At 43.0% G+C, this 26,698-nt stretch overlaps 1 protein-coding gene across 10 annotated transcripts in view; it reads right to left on the reverse strand.

Annotated features, from left to right (window-relative positions):
• The window catches only part of LOC120415082 (disks large 1 tumor suppressor protein), a 106,119-nt gene that overhangs the window by 71,145 nt on the left and 8,276 nt on the right, over positions 1–26,698 (reverse strand). For all 10 annotated transcript variants that reach the window (XM_039576493.2, XM_039576492.2, XM_039576487.2 and 7 more), the window contains exons 2-3: positions 25,996–26,287; positions 14,972–15,103 (exon numbers count right to left, since the gene is read on the reverse strand). In XM_039576493.2, the coding sequence (XP_039432427.1) occupies positions 14,972–15,103; positions 25,996–26,014 (151 nt within the window). In that variant the 5' untranslated portion in view covers positions 26,015–26,287. The remainder of the gene's footprint in view (positions 1–14,971; positions 15,104–25,995; positions 26,288–26,698) is intronic.

The following is a 26,698-nucleotide window of genomic DNA, read 5'->3' on the forward strand; positions in this document are numbered from 1 at the left end:
CGGCGGAGCGGTCTCAATCCGACGATGTGCAACTTCCTCATCAACCTGTTGTCAGAAAAACACATGCACTTTGTGCAAGGTGATCTGGCAATCACCCGGATAAGTTACATGGGTTTGGCACAAGGCTCACGCCTTAGTCCATCCATGTATAACTTCTACGTCAGCGACATCGATGATTGCTTGACCGGAGACTGCACCCTTATACAGTACGCAGATGACGCAGTGGTTTCAATCGCTGCCAAGAAAGAAGTCGATCTGCTAGAACCCTTGCAAGATACTCTGAACAACTTGGCCCATTGGGCAGTTGGAAAGGGTATTGAATTCTCTCCGGAGAAGACGGAACTGGTCGTTTTTACGGGGAAGCATGAACCGCCGCAGCTCAATCTTTCTCTCTCGGGAAAGACTATCGAGCAGTCGGACCACTTCATGTACATGGGTACCATCTTTGATCAGAAGGGAACATGGGGGAAGCACATTAACTACCTGAAGCAAAAGTGCCTGCAAAGAACTAATTTTCTGCGCAGTGTCTCTGGCAACCGGTGGGGTGCTCATCCTTCTGACATGCTTCGACTGTACAAGACAACGATACTCTCGGTGCTGGAATATGGCAGTTTCTGCTTCCAAACAGCTGCAAAATCACGCTTGTTGGTTCTCCAGCGGATACAGTACCGAAGTCTTCGCATTGTCTTGGGATGCATGCACTCAACTCACAACATGACCCTCGAGGTCTTGGCGGGAGTGTTGCCTCTGCGAACTCGTTACTACGAACTGTCTTACCGGTTCCTGATCCGGTGTGATTACAGGAATAAACTGGTAATTGACAACTTTGAAACGTTGCTGAACCTTCACGTTGAGTCTCGGCGCATGCTTCTATATTATGACTTTATGTCATCGTGGGAGTGGAGCCCGAGCACAACGGTACAGCGCACGCCTCCGTTAACCAGCAGCACCCTGATTGGCTTCGACACGTCCATGAAAGCCGATACTCGCGGTATCCCAAACCATCTTCTGCGGGGAGTTGTACCGTCGATCTTCGCATCAAAGTACAGCCATGTTCCTCCAAACAACAGATTCTTCACCGATGGCTCCAAGCTCGACGGCTGTACGGGCTTCGGTGTTCATCATGAATCTTATCAGCTGTTCTTTAAGCTGAAGGACCCGAGTTCGGTTTACGTCGCAGAGTTAGCCGCGGTTTACTGCGCACTGCGAATCATCGAGACCATGCCACCTGACCACTACTTCATCTTCACCGATAGCTTTAGCTCTGTTGAGGCTATCCGGTCTCTGAAGCCGACCAGGGAGTCTACGTTTTTCCTCACGGAAATACGTAAGACTTTAAACAACCTGGCGGCTCAGTCATTCAGCATCACGGTGGTATGGGTCCGCGCTCATTGCTCGATTCCGGGTAATGAGAAAGCGGACTTGCTCGCCAAGAAGGGTGCTGAGAGTGGAGACATTTTTGAAAGGCCAATTAGCCTACAAGAATGCTACGGTTTTCCGAGGCAGCGTGCGCTCCTGGATTGGCAAACACAATGGGACGGCGACACCAAAGGACGTTGGATGTATTCCATACGACCTAAGGTGCAAAGAAAAGCCTGGTTCAAGGGAATGGACTTGACGCGTGGATTCATCAGAACGATGTCCCGCCTTATGTCGAACCATTACTCGTCCAAGGCTCATCTTTACCGTATCAACATGAGTGATACGAACTTATGCGACTGTGGGCATGGTTATCAGGACATCGACCATCTCGTATGGGCGTGTCCAGATCACCAGGCTCACAGAATTAAGTTGAAAGATACCCTCAGGGCCCGAGGAAGACCACCAGAAATCCCGATGCGAGACGCGTTATCTCAACTTGACCTTGATGTTCTCTATCCGATCTATCAGTTCCTCTCAGATTCCAAAATATCCATTTAGTTTTCTTCCAGTTTGTTTTTCTTCAGTTAGTTTTCCTTCTGTTAGTATAACTCGCCTTCACACAAAGCCGTCGTTTCTGGTTGCACCGGAAGCAAAGCAAGAACGCCCCAGCAGCTGGACACCGAGTTGCGGCTGAGGACAAAACGCAAAGGCCAGCAGAGCCAACCAAGACCCCTACACAATCCCCCTTCCCTTCCCACGCCTCGTCTTTAACATCAATCCCTTCCCTACTAACCCCGAGTAGGCCGCGGGTAATCGGCTCCCCTCCCACTAACATTTACACACAAGATCCTCTGTAATTATTAAGTCAAATGTAATTACAAAAGCCGACTCGGTCCTAACCAGGTCCAAGTACCGAAAAGGACCTAATAAAAATAATTTTATGAGAAAAAAAAAAAAAAAAAGTTTTGGTGTCTAGTGTCAAAATTATGGGGAGTAACATGACGAAAAGGGCGCAAAATCGAAAGGACGAAAATATTTTTTTTCTTTATTTTTGTTTCGTTAGTTAAAATGAAATTAAATGTGTACCATTATCCGGGGCAAATCGAAACACATGGGGTGAATTGAGAAGTGATTTTAGCAATGTTTTTGCACAATATTTGAATATTTTTTAATTTGTTTCAGTAGGAATAGACACAAAACAACAAAATTAGTTTCTAAATTTGAACTTTTATGTCTAAAAACAGCTGTTTTGGCTTTCTTGACGAAAATTTACCAACACATTCAAACCACGGGGTACAATAGAAGTTGGTTTGTTTGACTCAAAAACATGCTTTTTTGTAAAGCCCCACAACGTGAGCCCCATAACGTCCCTAACAATGGGCTATGCCCTGTTCGTGGACTCGCTCTTATGGTTTTCCAACAACATGGTTGAGCTCAACCGCCTCAAATTGAAGATTTAAATTAACATTATGATGATCTGTAAGTTCATTGGCCAAATAAGAATTTGCGGAAGACATTTCAGAGGATTTGAAAAAGACACCTGCTGGGAAGCTTTGCCTGAGACCTGATGCTAAACATATATTGTTGTTGGCGGTATTTATGGTTTATTTAAATGAAAAGAATCAATACGAGCAGCTACAGGATTATTTTCCAAAAAATTAAATAAGACTTATTATATTTTGATTTGTGACCCTCTGAAATGTTATTCCCGAAACAGCGCCACCAAACATTTGGTGGCGGCTTCAGCAAGCTACGTCAGTATCACGGGCCTGGTGCAGATACCAGTTCAGGTCGGTGGGTCTTCAGGAATTACATAACAAAGAAAAGGCAAAAAAAAAAAATGTCAAAAATGACATATCCCAAGAAATCAACAATCTTGGTCCGAGCAGGTCTTGCCTCGGCTTTTCCTGAACTGCGTCCGGCTCAGCCTTCCGTGCTGGCGGCTCCGGATGATAGTGCTTTCAAAACCACTGTCACTGTAGAAAGCTTCTTAAAATGGGTACATTTCGTCCACGGAAGCTGCAAGCAGTTCACCGTACGACGACTGGCCTCTTCATTTTCGTACTCCAGCTCGGGGAAGAGCACGATGAAAGGCGTCTCTTCGATAGAGGGAAGCTGCTGCCAAGGCGTCCAGTAGATGTTCCGTCTTAAAGCAGGTCCTTGATGCAATCCGGTTCCACGTTTGGGAGAACTCGTATTACTACCCGGCCTCGCACGGCGCTTTCCGTGCGTGTAGAACTGCACCTTGTTCTTCTTCAAGTGGGCTTGCACCGCGTCGAAGTCGTCGCTCGAGAAGCACGTAATTTTGGTGCCATACCGCGTCAGTTTGTGTTCCGGCTGGACATCACATGACGACATCACCTTCGCAAGGCGGGCGAAGCTCATTTCTTTCACCACCAGCGGCGGCTGCTTCTTCTCCCCGGCCGACTTGCCGGGTGCTGGTACCACGGGGGTGGTTTTTTCTGCTGCTGGGTTCGCATTGTTGTTGTTGTTGCTCTTCTCCGCTAGCGGGCTGAACTTGTTGTTGCTGAGCAGTTTCTCCACTTCCTGGCCATTGCCGTCGTTGATCTCCTCCTTAGCCTTCCTGCGCCGAACCTTGATCACGGGACGAAATTCGCCCCCGTCCTCTCCTCCTCCTTCGGAGTCTTCCATCTCCATGCCCGTCGCCGCCTGCGTTTTGGGTTGGAAACCGTCCGGTTTCTCCCACACACTTTTCTTCAAGGCCGCGTTCCAGTAGAACGGCCTTCCATCCTCAGCCCTATGCTCCGTCCACTCACTCTCCGCCGTCGCGGCCGCCGCCATGGCCGTCAGCGAAAGTTTAAAAAAAAACTAACTGAATCCACCTGTGTGGTTGATGCCTTCCTCACTTTTTACCAACAATGGGTAATATGAGTGGTTTGGACACATATTTCAGCTATTTTTTTAGGTCCAGAAAAATAAGTACACAGATATAACTTAAGTTGTCATAACTCGAGACAGGGTTGCCAGATTTTCTATTATGTGGACTCGTTGGAAAGGTCTCTTAATTACCTAACCAACGATGGGTCGGATGATGGTTCCGGACATCGTTTATATGCATTTAAGTGAGATCCGGTTTCAAAAAAGTACATAAATATCACTTAAGTGGTCATAACTTGAGACAGGGTTGCCAGATCTTCGATGTTGTGGACTCGTTAGAAAGGTCTCTTGTTTATCTAATCAACGATGGGTCGAATGATGGATCCGGACATCGTTTACATGCATTTAAGTGAGACCCGGCTTCAAAAGAGTACATAAATATCACTTAAGTGGTCATAACTCGAGACAGGGTTGCCAGATCTTCGATGTTGTGGACTCATTGGAAAGGTCTCTTGATTACCTAACCAATGATGGGTCGGATGATGGATCCGGACATCGTTTACATGCATTTAAGGGAGATCCGGCTTCAAAAAAGTACATAAATATCACTTAAGTGGTCATAACTCGAGACAGGGTTGCCAGATCTTCAATGTTGTGGACTCGTTGGAAAGGTCTCTTGATAACCTAACCAACGATGGGTCGGATGATGGATTCGGACATCGTTTACATGCATTTAAGTGAGATCCGGCTTCAAAAAAGTACATAAATATCACTTAAGTGGTCATAACTTGAGACAGGGTTGCCAGATCTTCGATGTTGTGGACTCGTTGGAAAGGTCTTTTGATTACCTAACCAACTATGGGTCGAATGATGGATCTGGACATCGTTTACATACATTTAAGTAAGATCCGGCTTCAAAAAAGTACATAAATATCACTTAAGTGGTCATAACTCGAGACAGGGTTGCCAGATCTTCAATGTTGTGGACTCGTTGGAAAGGTCTTTCGATTACCTAACCAACGATGGGTCGGATGATGGATCCAGACATCGTTTACATGCATATAATTGAGATCCGGATATATGTGAAAACACATTTTTATACATAACTTTTGAACTACTTATCGAAACTTCAAACAATTCAATAGCGATGTATGGGAGCCTAAACCAAGTCGAATGCAACTGGTTCGATCAAAATCGGTTCAGCCAGTGCTGAGAAAACTTGGCAAGATTTTTGAACACATACATACATACACACACACACACACATACACACACAGACATTTGTTCAGTTTTCGATTCTGAGTCGATATGTGTATATGAAGGTGGGTCTTCGAGCTTTTAATAAAAAGTTCATTTTTAGAGCAGGATTATAGCCTTACCTAAGTGAGGAAGGCAAAACACCGTCAAAAACGCGCTCAATGGACACACGTCTGCTCTGGGCAAGCTGTCAAACTGGAATGGAGGAACGAGACTTTTTTTTTTTTTTTTTTTTTCATAAAATTATTTTTATTAGGTCCTTTTCGGTACTGGGACCTGGTTAGGACCGAGTCGGCTTTTGTAATTACATTTGGCTTAATAATTACAGAGGATCTTGTGTGTAAATGTTAGTGGGAGGGGAGCCGATTACCCGCGGCCTACTCGGGGTTAGTAGGGAAGGGATTGATGTTAAAGACGAGGCGTGGGAAGGGAAGGGGGATTGTGTAGGGGTCTTGGTTGGCTCTGCTGGCCTTTGCGTTTTGTCCTCAGCCGCAACTCGGTGTCCAGCTGCTGGGGCGTTCTTGCTTTGCTTCCGGTGCAACCAGAAACGACGGCTTTGTACGAAGGCGAGTTATACTAACAGAAGGAAAACTAACTGAAGAAAAACAAACTGGAAGAAAACTAAATGGATATTTTGGAATCTGAGAGGAACTGATAGATCGGATAGAGAACATCAAGGTCAAGTTGAGATAACGCGTCTCGCATCGGGATTTCTGGTGGTCTTCCTCGGGCCCTGAGGGTATCTTTCAACTTAATTCTGTGAGCCTGGTGATCTGGACACGCCCATACGAGATGGTCGATGTCCTGATAACCATGCCCACAGTCGCATAAGTTCGTATCACTCATGTTGATACGGTAAAGATGAGCCTTGGACGAGTAATGGTTCGACATAAGGCGGGACATCGTTCTGATGAATCCACGCGTCAAGTCCATTCCCTTGAACCAGGCTTTTCTTTGCACCTTAGGTCGTATGGAATACATCCAACGTCCTTTGGTGTCGCCGTCCCATTGTGTTTGCCAATCCAGGAGCGCACGCTGCCTCGGAAAACCGTAGCATTCTTGTAGGCTAATTGGCCTTTCAAAAATGTCTCCACTCTCAGCACCCTTCTTGGCGAGCAAGTCCGCTTTCTCATTACCCGGAATCGAGCAATGAGCGCGGACCCATACCACCGTGATGCTGAATGACTGAGCCGCCAGGTTGTTTAAAGTCTTACGTATTTCCGTGAGGAAAAACGTAGACTCCCTGGTCGGCTTCAGAGACCGGATAGCCTCAACAGAGCTAAAGCTATCGGTGAAGATGAAGTAGTGGTCAGGTGGCATGGTCTCGATGATTCGCAGTGCGCAGTAAACCGCGGCTAACTCTGCGACGTAAACCGAACTCGGGTCCTTCAGCTTAAAGAACAGCTGATGAGATTCATGATGAACACCGAAGCCCGTACAGCCGTCGAGCTTGGAGCCATCGGTGAAGAATCTGTTGTTTGGAGGAACATGGTTGTACTTAGATGCGAAGATCGACGGTACAACTCCCCGCAGAAGATGGTTTGGGATGCCGCGAGTATCGGCTTTCATGGACGTGTCGAAGCCAATCAGGGTGCTGCTGGTTAACGGAGGCGTGCGCTGTACCGTTGTGCTCGGGCTCCACTCCCACGATGACATAAAGTCATAATATAGAAGCATGCGCCGAGACTCAACGTGAAGGTTCAGCAACGTTTCAAAATTGTCAATTACCAGTTTATTCCTGTAATCACACCGGATCAGGAACCGGTAAGACAGTTCGTAGTAACGAGTTCGCAGAGGCAACACTCCCGCCAAGACCTCGAGGGTCATGTTGTGAGTTGAGTGCATGCATCCCAAGACAATGCGAAGGCATCGGTACTGTATCCGCTGGAGAACCAACAAGCGTGATTTCGCAGCTGACTGGAAGCAGAAACTGCCATATTCCAGCACCGAGAGTATCGTTGTCTTGTACAGTCGAAGCAGGTCAGAAGGATGAGCACCCCACCGGTTGCCAGAGACGCTGCGCAGAAAATTAGTTCTTTGCAGGCACTTTTGCTTCAGGTAGTTAATGTGCTTCCCCCATGTTCCCTTTTGATCGAAGATGGTACCCATGTACATGAAGTGGTCCGACTGCTCGATAGTCTTTCCCGAGAGAGAAAGATTGAGCTGCGGCGGTTCATGCTTCCCCGTAAAAACGACCAGTTCCGTCTTCTCCGGAGAGAATTCAATACCCTTTCCAACTGCCCAATGGGCCAAGTTGTTCAGGGTATCTTGCAAGGGTTCTAGCAGATCGACTTCCTTCTTGGCAGCGATTGAAACCACTGCGTCATCTGCGTACTGTATAAGGGTGCAGTCTCCGGTCAAGCAATCATCGATGTCGCTGACGTAGAAGTTATACATGGATGGGCTAAGGCGTGAGCCTTGTGCCAAACCCATGTAACTTATCCGGGTGATTGCCAGATCACCTTGCACAAAGTGCATGTGTTTTTCTGACAACAGGTTGATGAGGAAGTTGCACATCGTCGGATTGAGACCGCTCCGCCGCAGCTTTACTCCCAACACATCGATGGAGACTGAATCGAATGCACCCTTGATGTCTAGAAAGACAGAAGCCATTTGCTGTTTCTTACCACGGGCTATGTCGATCCCTGTGGCCAGCAAGGCTAGACAGTCGCTTGTTCCCTTGCCTCTCCGGAAGCCATACTGCGTGTCTGACAGCAAGTGCTCTCGTTCCATCCATGGTTCGAGGCGGTCGAGGATCATCTTCTCCAGCAACTTGCGTAGACACGACAGCAAGCTGATTGGACGATACGAGTTGTGGTCGGATGCCGGCTTACCGGGCTTTTGAATGGCAACCACCCGGACCTGTCGCCATTCGTGTGGAATTACGTTCTGCTCCACCAACGTGTTGAACAGTTTCAACAGACGCTGCTTGGCGACGTCCGGAAGATTTTTCAGCAAGCTGAACTTGATCTTGTCCGGACCAGGAGCAGTGTTGTTGCCCGTCAATAGTGCTATGGAGAGCTCTACCATCGAGAAGGGAGGATTAGCATCGCTCCCATCAACAACGTCGAATGATGGTTGTGTCGGCACCGAGTCCGGGCACACCTTCTTGGCGAAATCCAATATCCACTTGTCCGATTTTTCCACACTCTCGTTCGGAACGGAACCTCTACGCATGGCCCTCGCAACGCGCCACAGAGTGCTCATGGACGTATCTGCTGGTAGTCCTTCAACGAACTCCCGCCAGTACATTCGCTTCTTCCGCTTCAGAGTATTACTGTACCTGCGATCAAGAGCTCTGTACTTTTGGAAGTTCGCTCGGATTCCACACTTGCAAAAGTCCACATAAGCTTCAGACCTGGCCGCCGAGAGATCCGTACACTCCTTGTCCCACCAGGGAAGTGGAGGGCGCGTTCGGATGTACGGTCCCGGGACGGGTTTCGTCTGAGCTTGTATCGCACTGTCATAGATCAAATTAGCCAGAAACGCATATTCTTCAAGCGGTGCCAACCCTGCTCGCAACTCAACTCCAATGGAGACTGCCTCCGCGTACTGTTTCCAGTCGATATTTCGCGTCAGATCGTAAGGCATCTCCACCGTTGTCGATTGCTGTGGGCCATGGCTAACCAGAATAGCGATCGGCAAATGATCACTGCCACGAGGATCTTGGAGCACGTTCCAGTCACAGAGAACTGCCAAACTGTTGGAACAGAGCGACAAGTCGATGGCACTCGCCTTCGTACCGGACGAAGTTGGCGTTGGTGGTGTTGCAATCCGCGTAACTTGCTTGTCCCTGTTTAGGAGGGTCATCTGGAAGTCGTCGCACAGTTCATGAATCAGATATGCTTGAGGGTCTGTCTTGTGGCTTCCCCACTCGGTGCTGTGAAGATTAAAGTCACCCAGAACCAGTCGCGGTGCCTGCAACAGCTCAAGCATACCCCACAACTTTTGTCGAGTTAACGACACCTGTGGGGGAACATAGACGGACACAATGCAAATGTCCAGTCCTCTGATCCTGGCCTGTACTGCGACTGCTTCGATTCCTCCTAGCTTCGGGAGCGTGACCTTTCTAAAAGTGTGGCATTTCCTGACCCCAATCAGTACGCCTCCACCTCTATTTGGCCCTGTCCTGCTCTCTGTGATGATGTTGTACCCCCGGAAAGCTGGCGTCTCATCTCCGATAAGAAACGTTTCGCTCAGCGCAAACACATCACAGTCCCGTTCGAATGCGAATTGTTGAAAATCGTTTAACTTGGGGGTTAAACTTCTACAATTCCATTGTAGAAAGGAGATGCCGTTTTTCGTTTTTGGTGTATTACCCATCAAAGGAAATGAACGACAAGAGGGGCATCGTGCTAGCAAGCTGTTTCCCGATGTGTCTAGCGAGAGGCTCAAACCGCTTTATGATTAAACGCGTCGGTTCACTCACAAAAGAGCACAGCCATTCCACGATTGTGGAAAAAGGAAGGACTCCTTTGAAGGCATCGGTGATCGGATTCGGTTGAGGAACCGTTTTTAGGGGGATCTTTGGCAGCTTGGGAACGGGCTTCAGCGGTTTGAGAGGAATCGGTGCCGGCTTCGGTGTCGGCTTCGGAGCGGGCTTCGGAGCGGGCTTACCCGACGGACCGAAAGGAAAATCCTCCTCGAAGTTCAACGAGTCACTTTCCTTACCCTTGCCGCCAGCGGCTTTCCTGGACTTGGAAGCCTTGTTGCGCTTCGGGTTTGGCCCGGAAGAGTCACTTTCCTCGTCTCTCTGGAAGAGGACCTCCACATCGGATTCTTCGTCCCCCGAATCTTCGTCCGCCAAAGGAGCGAAGCGATTGGGATGGGTCACCTGACTAAGGATTTCCGCGAAGGACTTCTTGGAGCGTTCCCTCAAGGATCGCTTCATCTTGTCCTCGCGCTCCTTGTACTTTGGGCACTGCCGAGTTTTGTGCGGTTCCCCGCCACAAAGCAGGCATTTTTCAGCCTGCTTTTGGCAATCCACGTCCTTGTGGGGGCCGGCGCACTTTGAGCACTTGCTCTTGTTGCTGCAGTAGGTCTTGGTGTGTCCCAACTGCTGGCAGTTTTCGCAGCTCATCACTCGCGGAACGTACAATCGAACTGGAAGCCGAAGCTTGTACAGCTCAATGTAGTCCGGCAGAGCTGACCCTGCAAAAGTCACCCGGAACGAGGCAGAAGGAATGAACTTCTTCTGGCCACCCTCGGAGGTGACGTTGCCCAGTTGCCGGCACTCGAGTACCTCCACAGCTGGAAGTTTAGGGTTCTTGAAGCGTCCCACCGCCCTTGAGAGGTCGACAAGCGACAGACTGTCATCGGTCACCACGCCATCGATTTCGACTTTGTGGGCCGGAATCCAAACACGGTACTCAATGCTGAACCGCAGATCAGTAACGATCTGATTAGCTTGCACCGCGGAGTTCACGATCACGCGGAGCTTGCTCTTGTTCAGCTTGGTACATTCGACCACCCCAGGATAGTGCTTCTGCAAATCCTTGGTGATCTGTACAAAGTTTAACGGCTTCTGTTTGGGCCGGAAGAAGACCACCCATTCCGTTTGCGATCCCTCTTGATACTGACGAGGACGAGGAATCGGTTTTTGGGAATGAGGATTCAGGGGCGGGGGGGGATTTGGATCTGGATTCGGCACCGGTGTTTTAGGAGGAATTGGATCTGGATTGGGAGGAATCGGTTCTGGAGTCAAGGGAGGAATCGGGTCTGGAGTCAAGGGAGGAATCGGTGGTTGAGGGGGAACCGGATTCGGATCTGATTTAGGACGCTTTCGCTTCTTCCTCTTAGACCCGTCCGTGGATCCCCCTTTACCGTCAGCATCCTTATCCTTCAGGAAGTGGTCCCTGTTGGTGGTGTTTGAAGGAACTCCCGAGACAGAGTCCTCCATTTCCACGTCCTCGTCACCATCAATGGTTGAATCGAAATCAGATTCCTCGTGTTCCGACTCGGTCGGATCCATGATTGAGGAAAAAAAACGGAAGAAAACTAATCAAAACCAAAAATAAGACTAAAATAACGCAGAAGAAATGAGAAAAAAAAAAACTAACAGGAAAAAAAAAACTATGAGAAAAAAAAAAAAAAAAAAAAACTAAAAGCAAACAAAAAACTCGCTTTTCGCACTCACCGCCGAACTGGCCGCACTGGCTGCCGCCCGCAGCGGGATGCGCGGGAAGCTCGTTTGCGCGCGCTTGTTGTTGTTGTTGTTGTGCTGCCTGCTGCCAGCCACGTAAACAACGGGGGTTGTCTCCGACCTGGCCTGGTCGAAAACTGGTCCGCCGACCGCAGTCGACTCTCCGGGGCCGTTTCCACCGACCAACGACCGTCTCTCGCCTCAGCTGCCTCCGCAGCCGCTGCTGCTGACTCCTCCTGCTGCTGCTGCTCGGATGCAGGAACTCGTTCCTCTTCCGCTGCTGCACCGCCGCCGTGTCCACGACGACCAGATTGTGGCCTCTCTAACCACCGGAACGGGCTTGTCCGCTCGCACACGCCTCGGAATCGCCGTGAAAAACGCACCAAACACACCGCGAAAAAACACGACTAACCGCTGAGACTTCTGCCGGAGCAATGGAGGAACGAGACTGTTTGTATGCGAATGACAGTCGTGCCGTAGCCTTGTGCGCATTGCTAATCAAGCGAGAACTATGTTCAACTAACGCTATGATTGAATAGTTACCATTTATTAATACTGATTTTTTACTTAGCTTTTTTTGAAAAAAATCTGCAATTTAAACTAAATTGCGGATTTTAATAATGTAATGGCAGATAAAAGTCAAAATTCATACGCAACCTGCCAAGGCGCTCACGACAAACCATTCCATTTTTAGGTTAGGTCAATTTCCGAAAAATTGTAAAGATTATATATATTTTTTTAGAAAAGTATTTGAAAGTTGCACTTTTTAGTGTTATGATTTAAGTTGGCCTGAGTTCAATCCCAGTTGGTTCCGGTGATATTTTACGAGAAGTTTTAGCAAAATTTACATTGGCTTTATGACAAAATGAGAAATTTGTATTTTTTTGATAAAATGTAAAAAAAATATTTAAAATATCACTGCACCACTCCAAACTACAGAATCTCCCGTATACGAAGGCATAAACTGCATTAACCGTTTTTCCTCTTTCCAGAGGAAGTCCTTCTTCCCGCGGCCTTCATTTTTTTTTTTTTTTCATAAAATTATTTTTATTAGGTCCTTTTCGGTACTGGGACCTGGTTAGGACCGAGTCGGCTTTTGTAATTACATTTGACTTAATAATTACAGAGGATCTTGTGTGTAAATGTTAGTGGGAGGGGAGCCGATTACCCGCGGCCTACTCGGGGTTAGTAGGGAAGGAATTGATGTTAAAGACAAGGCGTGGGAAGGGAAGGGGGATTGTGTAGGGGTCTTGGTTGGCTCTGCTGGCCTTTGCGTTTTGTCCTCAGCCGCAACTCGGTGTCCAGCTGCTGGGGCGTTCTTGCTTTGCTTCCGGTGCAACCAGAAACGACGGCTTTGTGCGAAGGCGAGTTATACTAACAGAAGGAAAACTAACTGGAAGAAAAACTAAATAGATATTTTGGAATCTAAGAGGAACTGATAGATCGGATAGAGAACATCAAGGTCTAGTTGAGATAACGCGTCTCGCATCGGAATTTCTGGTGGTCTTCCTCGGGCCCTGAGGGTATCTTTCAACTTAATTCTGTGAGCCTGGTGATCTGGACACGCCCATACGAGATGGTCGATGTCCTGATAACCCTGCCCACAGTCGCATAAGTTCGTATCACTCATGTTGATACGGTAAAGATGAGCCTTGGACGAGTAATGGACGCGGCCTTCATTCCGCCCTAAAGAGTTGACGCTAAATCGATTATTCAAAAGCCTACTTGGTGTTTGCAGCTCACTCGCACCGTCTGGTGGCGGCAGCCAGGCAGTTCCGTCACTTTTCATAAAATTCCTCTCCTCACTTACGTCAAACGGCGGAAGCGGCCGGCACACAACACCTGCTACCCCTACTGAATATGCAGCAGTTCAGTAGGAATAGGTAGTAGGCGTTGCAAGTCGATACTGACGAGCTTGTAGGCCTGCTGCACTTCCGGCAGGGCCTGCTGAGCAGTAAGGAGGTGGAGAAGGAAGCATTTGAGGTTTTGTTCAATTTAATTGAAAATTATTTCAATCTTGTAAGTTCCTAGAAGCGTGGAACGACAGCAGTGTTGCCAGACCTTCAACAATAAAAAGCATAGTTTTATTTTATCTCAAAATCTAGGACAAACCCCGAAAAAAGAGTGTTTCCAATCCGGAAAAGCTAGCGAAAAAGGACGAATCAAATCAACCCCTTTTTATGACATCTATGGGAGGGGGCTCAATCTGTCCCATAAACTCGTTTACGGCCATCTTTGAGCAGTTGAGGTCAACTTCTTTACGGCCCCATAATATGCCAGAGCAAACCTACGCGCCAGATCACAGTTGGCCACGGAAATGGGTATTTGACTTGCTGCGAAATGTCACTCCTAGCAAACTGTCAAGTCGTTTTTCATGGTCAACTTTGATCGAAAACGAACTGTCGAAAAAATGTTTTTCTTACTGGGTTGAACCCAGCTAAAAATGTCAGTGGGTCGCAGCGAGTTCTCCAGGGGAAGCTGCTTCCACTGCGGGGTGACGCATCTGCCACAATCAGATCGACATAATCCATTCGAATCAATACCGATACCGCACAGCGGTACGACTCAAAGATGACAATCGAAAGCGGTTTTACGAGCTCACACACATTTTTACACGAGGGACACTTTAACAAAACCGTTTAGGACCTTTTGTTTTGATGATAACGAGCGCCTACTCCGATCGTAGCAGAGCTGTCAAATTTGTTAAGGTGAAATGGGCGCATTAGCAATTTTGGAATTGCAGTTTTCTCTAAAAGTTGAACGTTTTAAGACTCGAATCGACACTTTTCCAGCTTGCTCACGCGGAAAAAACTCGGGGAAAGTTTTTCACCTCAATCCGATCGCCCTCCGGAAAGCCACGGCGAGTTGAAATCTCGAGGTGACCGCAGATATTTTCAAAATATTGATTTGGAGCGCGTCACGTGTGCTTCTTGGCATGGTTTTGGGAACGAAATTTAAATGAATGAAAACGAATGGCATCCGAGGGGCGCCCCGCTGCGCCGCGGGTTCTCCGGATTCCGAGCGCTGGTTATGATGTATATATTTTTATCTATCTCTCGGGCCGACAATTATGGCCGTTTTGGTTGGCTCGCGACTTGCGTCATAAAATATGAGAAGGGGCGGCGTGCCGTAATCTTCTCGTGCTTGTTTATTTCTTTTATTTTTTGCTTCTTCTGAGTGTGTTATTTTAATGGGGTTTTTTTGAGTGGATTTTTCTGGATAAAATTTCCCGAATCAAGCCACTTGACGGCTACTTAAATTTTCTAGAGGGTGAAAGCGAGCGTTGAACTGTCAAAGTGACAGCTCGCCACGCGTTCAAATGTCACTTTGACAAGTTTCGAGACGGAAAATGATAGCTTTGGCAACACTTACCGAGCAGTGCCTGGAAGAGCCGCGATTTGAATATCCGGATGACGCGCTCGATGGCACTCCGGAGGGCGCGATCCTGGGGGCTCGAGAGCCGCGAGTGGTAGTCCTCGAGCAGCTCGAGGGCCCTGTGTGCCTCTGAAAGGAAAAAAGAAATTGTTTTGACAGTTACACGATAAAAGAAATATGTTGAAAATTAAGCCTCTGAGTCAACTCCCACGCATAATCGGACCATCTGCGCTCGTAATACCCTTTTTATCTCATCCCACCCCAGTTGTTTGTGTTCAAAACAAAGCAAAACAAACATCAAACGTCACCGCGCGCTCGCGTTGACGTTTGATGCAGCAGCAGCTCGCGCCTACTTTGTCGCGCTGACTCACTCTCGTAAAATCGAAATCAGCCAAAGTCGATTTTCGTCAAGCAAAAAACCAACAACCTTGAATTGTTGGTGGGGAAGAAAAAGAAGAAGCATTTTTTCTTCTCGTTTTCCCCCCACAACTGTCAAAGACGTGAAATTTATCCGCGTGTGTGCGGCGGCGGCGACCTCCCCAAAAATAACTCGCCGCGAGGCTGAACTTGAGCGTGTGCGTCGATCGATTTCTACCCAATTTTAAACGTCAAAATAAGTCGGCGCTTAGTACATATGTTTTAGGTTCGTTGACTGCACCGTTTCTAAACGGGGGGTGCATTCCTGCTCGTCACAGTAGGCCTCGACATCGAGCAAAATTCCTATTGTGTAATCGCATCGCGCTATTTAGAGAAAAAGAAAAAAAAACAGTTGAGGAGAAAAGCGGTGAAAATAAAATTTTAGACCCGGTACTAAAAATAAACCCGCGGCGCGACAACGAATGTCGACCATTGGTCGACTGTCGAAAAGAAAAATGTTTTCTTTTTTTTTTGCGTGAGAAACGCGTCGTTTGCATGACATGATTCGGCCTGCTGCGTGACATTGACCTATCTTTGCTTGTGTGTGTGTAATTTAACGAGCCGATTAATCGCTCTTCCTGCGTCAGCGTGCAACTTTGACAACTTGACTCAACTCAAGACCTACTGTGTGCATTCATTTTAAATATTTCGATTAAAATTTTGGGTTGATGGTTTTGTTTTCAGATCATCGGACCCACTTCTAATCACAGCCAACTCGTTTCGCATGGCCTGCTGTGGGACGCCAATCATATTGGGTCTGGGAATTGATCTCCCTAATACGCTTTTCTTCACCTTGTTGGTTAATATTTGATTCGAGTTTTTGCCCCTCAGGGTGGGTTGAGCTGGGTGAAATGGGGTAAAATTTTTCACACGTCAAAAAGTTTTGCCCCGTTTTTATGATGGTGGTGAGAAGGGGGCGGAGGTGGAATCGATAAAATGGAAATAAACTCCTTCTTCTCTGTGTGTGTGTGATTCCACAGACGTAGTAAATTAATATTGAGTTTCAGCTAAGCTACCTTTTTCATTATAGACTTTTGTTCCAGTTTTGCTGTTCAGTGAGGAGGTGTAGTGGAGATGAGAGTTTATAATCCTGTTGAATGTTTCATTTGAATATTTTAGTAAATTTAGCAGCAAGTAATTTTTCTAAATCAATATTTTGAAATTTATCAATTTTATTTAATTAAAATGAGCAATTCTTACAATTTGTCTGTCCATCTCCATACAAAAGAGCGATTGGTTATAGAAAATTCTGTACCTTGAGTATCGATTTGATGTCTCCGGAAATTTATTAGGTTATGTTAAGGACTATTTGGATAATGTTTTCACATTTTACAATATCGAACCATTTTCAAATTATGTTTTTGATGCAAAAACGATTATGAAAAAATAACAACTCAATTTCATATAAACACTGAATTTCTTTTAATGTTTCAATAAACTTTAAGAACAGTCTTAGTTTACGACAGTCCACAGACTTCTTAATTCCAAAAATGTGTCAATAAATTTCAACACAAAATCTGTAAAAAGATTATGTCTGATCTTAAAATGAAACGAAATTTTATTTTAAAAAAATATTACACTATTCAATAAATAATAACTTCATGATACCGTAAACCGGGGTGACTTTGATAGGATTTCAATTTATATTTGGAATATTTTCCAACTGATGAGGTTTTTTCAAGATTATTATTTTTAAAACATGTACTGGGGTAGGCCACACAAAGTCCAAGCAATATTTTTGAAAAAAAGTTGTTTCAATAATGTTTAGAAAAATAGTTACGTTAAAAACTCTTAGTTCAAATTCCGGGGTGACTTTGATAGTCATAGTTTTTGTTGTTAAAATCAGATTAAATATGTTCAAAACTTTATTTTTACGTCAAACGTACCATCACTAAGGCTGCTGATATATTTTTAAAGAAAACAATCAATGCACAGTGGGCGAAATGGAACCCAAAATCGGACTTAATTGAACGCGGCTGGTTCCCTGGTATGAAACATAGTGTTTCTTATGTAAAAAAAATCAGGGGAATCGATTGGTGATGGTTTCATTCACCGCACGAAATGGCAAAGGGTCCATTTTGCCCCAATTACCCATTTTTTAACATTTTTTCTTGAAAATCGGTCTGTATTTAGAGCGGAGGCTTTATGCGGCCTTCCAAAATGCACTTAACTTATGTGAAAATGTCGCAGAAATCCAGTAAAAATAACCACTTGCACCGCAAAAATCATCTAGGGTCCATTTAACCCCAATTCCGCTATAAAAGCATTTTTGGCCGTTTTTAAATGTTAGGTCAGATTTCAAAAATCTGAAAATATTTTTATCGTAAAGATCAGACAATTTTACATAAGAATGACGATTTTCACTTGAAAGTTTGACACATTTATGTTGATATAGAAATTAAACTAAATAAAAAGATTGAAGAATCACTTTTGGGCCAATTTTCCTAAACGCAGAATAAACTGCCTTTCACATACATTTTATTTTTATCAACATAAATGTGTCAAACTATCAAGTGCAAATCGTCATTCTTATGTAAAATTGTCTGATCTTTACGATAAAAATATTTTCAGATTTTTGAAATCTGACCTAACATTTGAAAACGGCCAAAAATGCTTTTATAGTGGAATTGGGGTTAAATGGACCCTAGATGATTTTTGCGGTGCAAGTGGTTATTTTTACTGGATTCTTGGGAAATTTTCACATAAGTTAAGTGCATTTTGGAAGGCCGCATAAAGCCTCCGCTCTAAATACAGACCGATCGTCAAGAAAAAAATGTGGAAAAATGGGTAATTGGGGCAAAATGGACCCTTTGCCGTTTCGTGCGGTGGATGAAACCATCACCAATCGATTCCTCGGATTTTTTTACATTAGAAACACTATGTTTCATACCAGGGAACCAGCCGCGTTCAATTAAGTCCGATTTTGGGTTCCATTTCGCCCACTGTGCAATGTTTGTATTTAGTTAACTACTTTTATAAGCTTTTTAACGAAAATACAAATAAAATTTAGGTAAAATCGTTAAAAAGCTGGAATTTTGCCTGAAATTCGTTAAATCCAGTATTGTTCATAAAATTATCGATTAATATTGAATTTAAACTGAATTCGAAGCACGAATCACAAGTTTTCATATTTTTTATGAAATTTGTTCAACTGCAATTGCCTATAAATTTTGAGATTTTTTTAGTTATGTTTCAAAAACACAAATTATTTATTATTTACAAACTTATTTCACCTTCTCCTAATGGAAAATTGTCCAAAGAATCCGAAAATGCATTCCGATCGCACGTATAATTTCATTGAAATTTTGAAGTTTATTGAAGAAAATATTTCTATTGCCCCTGATTTTTTTAGCCAATCTTGAAAGAAGGGGGTGGGAGCGGTTTACATAATATTTAAAAAATATTTGTAACGGCCATACTGAAATAAAAATAATTTTAGAAGAACATAAAAATATCCTTAAATTTAACAAGTTTTGCTTTTTACTATTCGAAAAATCTTCAGGTTTGAAGGAATGAAAAAAAAATTAAATTTTGTTTTTGTTATATTTCTGTGAGCTTTTTTTCATTTAAAAAATATATATTTTGAAAAATTCGAATTTTGACTTATTTCTCTTTTTTTTAAGTTTGAAAGAATAAAAAAATTACATATAACATCTGCTTAGTAAATAATTTGAAGTATTTGAAAGAATAGAAAAAAACCCACAAACACTTTACAAACCAAAAAAAGTCAGCATATTTTCATAAACTTTTCAATAAACTGCTTGAAAAAAATGAAAAAAACAGGAAAAACACAAAAAAAATAATCGAAACATGATTTTTTTAATTTATAAAATGCCTATTTTTTTCTCATAATACTTATAAAAGATCTACTCAAGTTGAAAAGAATCGAAAAACTCACAAAAAAACTAAGACAGGAAGTATATAAAAATATCGCTCAGTTAAAAAAAATATCATGAAAAGCTATTTAAAGAACTGTTCTTGAATAACAAAAAATAAACACGAGAAAAATTACTGAAAAAAAATATAGATTATGTTGCCAGAGCATTCAATTCTAAAAAATTAGAGGCCAGTCATTTTACTCATATTTTTTTAAAGAATTGCTTGTTTACTGAACTGCTTGTTTGAAAAAATATGAAAATAAAAAAAATATGATCTAAACAAGAATTCCGATTTTATCAAGGATTTTATACACATAAAGTAATTTCTTAAACTAATAAAACAAATTTTTAAAATATCATTTAATCGATATTCTAAATTGTAGACCTTACAGGATCAGTTAATAGTTACAAGAATTTTGAATGAAAAGGTGGATAGAATATCAAATTAATTTTAAGTGTTGCCAAAATCGGGAATAGTTGAAGAAAATGTTGCCAAAAACGGCACTTTATTTGTTTGTGATTCATAAAAATACAACATTTTGAAAAAAAGACAGTGGCATAATTTTAAAATTTAAGATTTTTAAATTTTTGATTTTTTGACGAAGAACTTCGTCTTAGGGCTCTATACAGGGTAGCAATCCAAAATTTCGCGAAGCGAAATGAAACGCTTGGTTTCACCTTCCCCTCTCGGCAAATTTCCCCTCTTCTTAGCGCACGCTGGTTGGTTGAACAAACGTTTCCCAATCAGTCAATCGAGAGACGTGAGATTGATGTATCTAAAATCACCCCCACTCTACCTCATAATTTTCGGATCGTCGACGCGGCAAAAAGCGAATAAGGAGATGTAGGAGAATGGGTGCAAAGAGGCGGGGCATACGTCTCCGACCTAAATCAACAAAAAGCGGCTCGGTCAGTCCCGAAAATTCATTCTGTTGCTGGACGTCGACGAGTCATCATCGGGAGCAGATGGCCTGGAGGCCCGGTTGCAGACGGCTTGGAGGCCCGGGAGCAGATGGCCTGGAGGCCCGGGAGCAGATGGCCTGGATGCATAGACATGCCAGCCGGCATGAGCGGGAGGCAACCACCTGGAGTGGCCGGAGGCGCCGGGGATGTTCCGATAAGGGGACATTTGCGGAACCATAAGAGTTGGGGCAATATGGGTATCAAACTTTAGGGATTTTGATACTGGATATGAAAGTTGACATTTTGGCAGTAGTGGCCACCACCTGGAGTGGCCGGAGGCCCCGGGGATGTTCCGATAAGGGGACATTTGCGGAACCATAAGAGTTGGGGCAATATGGGTATCAAACTTTAGGGATTTTGATACTGGACATGAAAGTTGACATTTTGGCAGTAGTGGCCACTACCTGGAGTGGCCGGAAGCCCCGGGGATGTTCCGATAAGGGGACATTTGCGGAACCATAAGAGTTGGGGCAATATGGGTATCAAACTTTAGGGATTTTGATACTGGATATGAAATTTGACATTTTGGTAGTAGTGGCCACTACCTGGAGTGGCCGGAGGCCCCGGGGATGTTCCGATAAGGGGACATTTGCGGAACCATAAGAGTTGGGGCAATATGGGTATCAAACTTTAGGGATTTTGATACTGGATATGAAAGTTGACATTTTGGCAGTAGTGGCCACCACCTGGAGTGGCCGGAGGCCCCGGGGATGTTCCGATAAGGGGACATTTGCGGAACCATAAGAGTTGGGGCAATATGGGTATCAAACTTTAGGGATTTTGATACTGGATATGAAATTTGACATTTTGGCAGCAGTGGCCACTACCTGGAGTGGCCGGAGGCCCCGGGGATGTTCCGATAAGGGGACATTTGCGGAACCATAAGAGTTGGGGCAATATGGGTATCAAACTTTAGGGATTTTGATACTGGATATGAAATTTGACATTTTGACAGTAGTGGCCGGAGGCCCCGGGGATGTTCCGATAAGGGGACATTTGTGGAACCATAAGAGTTGGGGCAATATGGGTATCAAACTTTAGGGATTTTGATACTGGACATGAAATTTGACATTTTGGCAGTAGTGGCCACTACCTGGAGTGGCCGGAGGCCCCGGGGATGTTCCGATAAGGGGACATTTGCGGAACCATAAGAGTTGGGGCAATATGGGTATCAAACTTTAGGGATTTTGATACTGGACATGAAATTTGACATTTTGGCAGTAGTGGCCACTACCTGGAGTGGCCGGAGGCCCCGGGGATGTTCCGATAAGGGGACATTTGCGGAACCATAAGAGTTGGGGCAATATGGGTATCAAACTTTAGGGATTTTGATACTGGACATGAAAGTTGACATTTTGGCAGTAGTGGCCACTACCTGGAGTGGCCGGAGGCCCCGGGGATGTTCCGATAAGGGGACATTTGCGGAACCATAAGAGTTGGGGCAATATGGGTATCAAACTTTAGGGATTTTGATACTGGACATGAAATTTGACATTTTGGCAGTAGTGACCACTACCTGGAGTGGCCGGAGGCCCCGGGGATGTTCCGATAAAGGGACATTTGCGGAACCATAAGAGTTGGGGCAATATGGGTATCAAACTTTAGGGATTTTGATACTGGACATGAAATTTGACATTTTGGCAGTAGTGGCCACTACCTGGAGTGGCCGGAGGCCCCGGGGATGTTCCGATAAGGGGACATTTGCGGAACCATAAGAGTTGGGGCAATATGGGTATCAAACTTTAGGGATTTTGATACTGGACATGAAAGTTGACATTTTGGCAGTAGTGGCCACTACCTGGAGTGGCCGGAGGCCCCGGGGATGTTCCGATAAGGGGACATTTGCGGAACCATAAGAGTTGGGGCAATATGGGTATCAAACTTTAGGGATTTTGATACTGGACATGAAATTTGACATTTTGGCAGTAGTGGCCACTACCTGGAGTGGCCGGAGGCCCCGGGGATGTTCCGATAAAGGGACATTTGCGGAACCATAAGAGTTGGGGCAATATGGGTATCAAACTTTAGGGATTTTGATACTGGACATGAAATTTGACATTTTGGCAGTAGTGGCCACTACCTGAAGTGGCCGGAGGCCCCGGGGATGTTCCGATAAGGGGACATTTGCGGAACCATAAGAGTTGGGGCAATATGGGTATCAAACTTTAGGGATTTTGATACTGGACATGAAATTTGACATTTTGGCAGTAGTGGCCACTACCTGGAGTGGCCGGAGGCCCCGGGGATGTTCCGATAAGGGGACATTTGCGGAACCATAAGAGTTGGGGCAATATGGGTGTCAAACTTTAGGGATTTTGATACTGGACATGAAAGTTGACATTTTGGCAGTAGTGGCCACCACCTGGAGTGGCCGGAGGCCCCGGGAATGTTCCGATAAGGGGACATTTGCGGAACCATAGGAGTTGGGGCAATATGGGTATCAAACTTTAGGGATTTTGATACTGGACATGAAAGTTGACATTTTGGCAGTAGTGGCCACCACCTGGAGTGGCCGGAAGCCCCGGGAATGTTCCGATAAGGGGACATTTGCGGAACCATACGAGTTGGGGCAATATGGGTATCAAACTTTAGGGATTTTGATACTGGACATGAAACTTGACATTTTGGCAGTAGTGGCCACTACCTGGAGTGGCCGGAGGCCCCGGGGATGTTCCGATAAGGGGACATTTGCGTCTTTAACACATGGTTCAGAATGACTCTTTGTAATAAATTTTATTGTTTGCAAAATATTACTTGAAAATTGTTCATTGCCGAAAGTGCCGAAACAGAGAATTGATGAAATGATTTCATATCAACTGGCCCGAAAATTTTGCCATTATGATTAGCTGAAGAAGCGTTTGAAAGTTTTAAACGTTATCAAACGTCAAAATACCATGAGACCATCTTTGAGCAAAAATAAATAGATCTTACGAAATAACTATTTCATGATTGATTTTGTGGCAAAGAAACGCAAATATTAAAAACTATAAAAATTTAATTTACTTTTGTGTCCGAAGTTCTTCGTCATGATGGTTATGCCTGTAGGATTACCACTGCACCTTTTTTATTTTAAGAATTTATTAATTTAGAACTTTTTTGAATTAATAAAAAGGGAATTCATAAATTTAAAAAAGCATTTGAGAACACAAGAATTTTATATTTTTTTTAAATTCTAATTAACAAATTTTGGAATTATGAAATTTTAAAATGTTTATTTTTTTATTTTACCAAATTAAAATTATAATATTTAACGATCTTTAATATTTTTAAAATTAAAGAATTTCAAAATTTTTAGAATTGAAAAATTTGTAAAAATGATATTTTTGTAGGTTTTAGAATTTAATTTATTTAAATATATGTTATATTTATTAATTTTTAAATTTTGGATTTATAAAATTTAAGAATTAATGAATTTAGAATTATTTGAATTTTCAAGAAAGATAAAATAAAATTTTAGAATTCATGAATTAAAGAATACAAGAATTTTAGAATTTTATAAATTCTGATTCACGAATTTTAGAATTTTTGAATTCTTAAATTTCTGGATGTTATTTTTAGGTTTTTAAAAGAATAATTAAGAATTTTATTCTTGAACAATTTTTAGAATTTAGGAGTTTGAGAATTAACGAGATTGTAAAATTATATTTTTTGCAGGTTTTAGTAATTTTATTTTATTGGATTTTTAAAATAATTTTTGATTTTTTTATTTTTAAAATTATGTATTTATGAATTTAGATTTCTTTTTTTGAATTTTCAAGAATGATAAAATAAAATTTAAGAATTCGTGAATTTAAGAAAACATGAATTCAAGAATACAAGAGTTTCTGCAATTCTGATTCACAAATTTTAAGAATTTTGGAATTTTAATATTGTATTTTTTTAATAGACTTTAAAAAAAAATTAGTAATTTTAAGTTTGAACCATTTTTAGAATTTAAGAATTTTAGAATTTGTAGCGTTCAAGAATTTAAGAATTTACGAATCTGTGGAATTATTTTTTTCAGGTTTTCAAAATTTTATTTTAGAATTTATTTATTTTATTTTAGAATTTAATTATTTTTTAAATTTAAGAATTTCAGAATTTAGAATTTTTTGAATTTTCAAGAATTATAAAATAAAATTTAAGGTTTTAAGAAAATAAAAATTCAAGAATACAAGAATTTTAGAATTTATGAAATTCTGATTCACGAATTTTAAAGTTTTAGGAAAAAAAATGAATTTAAATTTTGAACAATTTTTAAAATTTAAAAGTTTTAGAGTTTGTAGCATTCGAGAATTTAAGAATTTACGAATCTGTAAATATAATTATTATCTGAAAACAGTTCAACTTTCTATTTCCCAATAAGTTGCAGTTTGTAAAAGTTAAAGTATGTAAACCAGTAAAATCGGTCGGTATCGGTAAAATTTTATTGAATTTGATAAAAAATCAAAGTTTTTGATTTGAGTCTTTTATACTCAAAACTCGCATAATTTAACATCCATTTGAATTTTTCACTTTTTAAAAATAAGCATTTGAAAAATGCAGAATTTTGTCAAAATTTAACTAATTTAACCAAAAACATTTAGGAAATTTGGAAGTTTTTTTTCATACTTTTAGTAATTTTATAGTTGGGGGTAAATGGGTAAAATGGGTTATGAATTAAACCCCAGCTGAACGGAACTCCAAAACTTTGTTATTTACTCCAAAAGAACACATTGTACGTTGGTAAGTAATTCAAGATGGTGGCCAAAATGGCGGTGATGAAAAACTGCACTTTGTAATTTAATAGGTAATCAATTATTCAAATTTGACAGAAATGGAGACGTAGAACTCAAATTTCATGTTATATTTACTAATGGCCCTTCTTATATTAATGGTCTTCAAACTGGGGTCCATTTGGTATGAATGAACTTTTTTTTTGGAAATGAACCAATGAGAAGAACGCTCTAGTTCATCTCGTATTTCAACCTCTCCCTTTTATTACAATTTTATTCGAGACAGGTGTGTAACGTATATTCTTTGCTTTTTCAGACTATTTACAAATTTTCAGACTAATTCAGACCATTTACAAATTTTTGAATTTTGGTAAGACACAGAATAAAAAAAAAATAAGAGAAAATATTTTCGTAAGATATTTACATATTTGTGACAGTAGCGTAACTTTTACGATAAATTGAGAATTTTATAATATTATTTCGAAAATATTGTTTGAAATTAAACATTGTAATTCCTTTAACAGAACAGTTATATTTTTAAACAAAATTTCAGACGAAAAAATAATTTTCCAGGATATTGAAACAATAAAATTTTAATAATTCTCCTAAGTCTCCCCTAAGGTAACAGATGAAAGCCACCTGATAAAAGCCGACGCCGTCGTCCTGTTTCCTGTTCCTCCTTTCACACCCACTCGCCCACAATTCTCCAAGCTCTAACTCTTCTCACGGTATGTTTTCCCTTCCGTTTGGCCTAGTTGTTAGTCCTGCCGTCCATCCGTTCGATATAGCTTCTAACTTGGACTCCAACTATCGGAATGTTTGAGTTTTCCCCGCGCAGTTCTCATCAAGAGCAAAACCATTATTATCAGCGCTCGCAGTTACATAACACACAGCATAGTAGGCGCTGCCTCCCCCTTTTGTTTGGAGCAAATCATGGCCATCCATGACCTGTGACCACCCCCTCAATTTCCGATACGGCCCCCCTTACTATGTTGTGCGCGCGACTAAGCTTGGCTTAATTTCTTGATGCATCAGAGTAGGCCGCCTTGCTTCTTCCCCTTCTTCTTACCTTGCTTCTTGACGGGCATCCTGAATCCTTCGTCCTTCCTCGTCCCGCCGCCGCTCCGGGTGCTCTCTATAATGAAGAGGAGCGCTTCCTCGCACTGGTCCACAGTGGAAAATGTTTGGGGAAACACGGTGCTCTCGCAAAATCGATACTCCACGCCACACAAACTCGCACACACACACACACGGTGGGTTTGAGAACTGTCAAAATTGGAACCAAAACCGCTCCGGTTTGCACCGAATCGCTTCGTTTCAAGCTACACTTGGGCTCGTGGATTTCTCGAATCACAACACTTCTAAAAGACGCATCAAAAATTATGAAAATTTATTCTAATTACACTAAACACACAACAACTGCTTAATCAGAGCGAGAGAGAAGGAGAGAGGTTGCACTCCCGCTCTGCTCAACGGCGATCCAAAATTGGTCGAAAATTTAAATTTCACTCCAAGTCACAGTAGGCGAAATCGGCAACGGTCAGCAGTTTTATTTTTTTTTCTCGAAAAAGTCGCGTCGCAGACTTTGTTTTGGGTCGTAGAAGGGGGCGCTGGGTGGGTGGTGGAGCACGGGGTTTATGAGAGTGTCGGGTTCGGGAATGCAGAGCAAGAGAGAGGGAGATGGAACCGCCACCGTTTTAGAGGGACCCTCCGGAGAGTGATGATTTTAGCGAAATGTTTATTTACTTTGCTGATTCGGTTGGAAAACACAC

The sequence above is a fragment of the Culex pipiens genome, chromosome 1 (genome assembly GCF_016801865.2).
Source record: "Culex pipiens pallens isolate TS chromosome 1, TS_CPP_V2, whole genome shotgun sequence".
Classification (NCBI taxonomy): domain Eukaryota; kingdom Metazoa; phylum Arthropoda; class Insecta; order Diptera; family Culicidae; genus Culex; species Culex pipiens.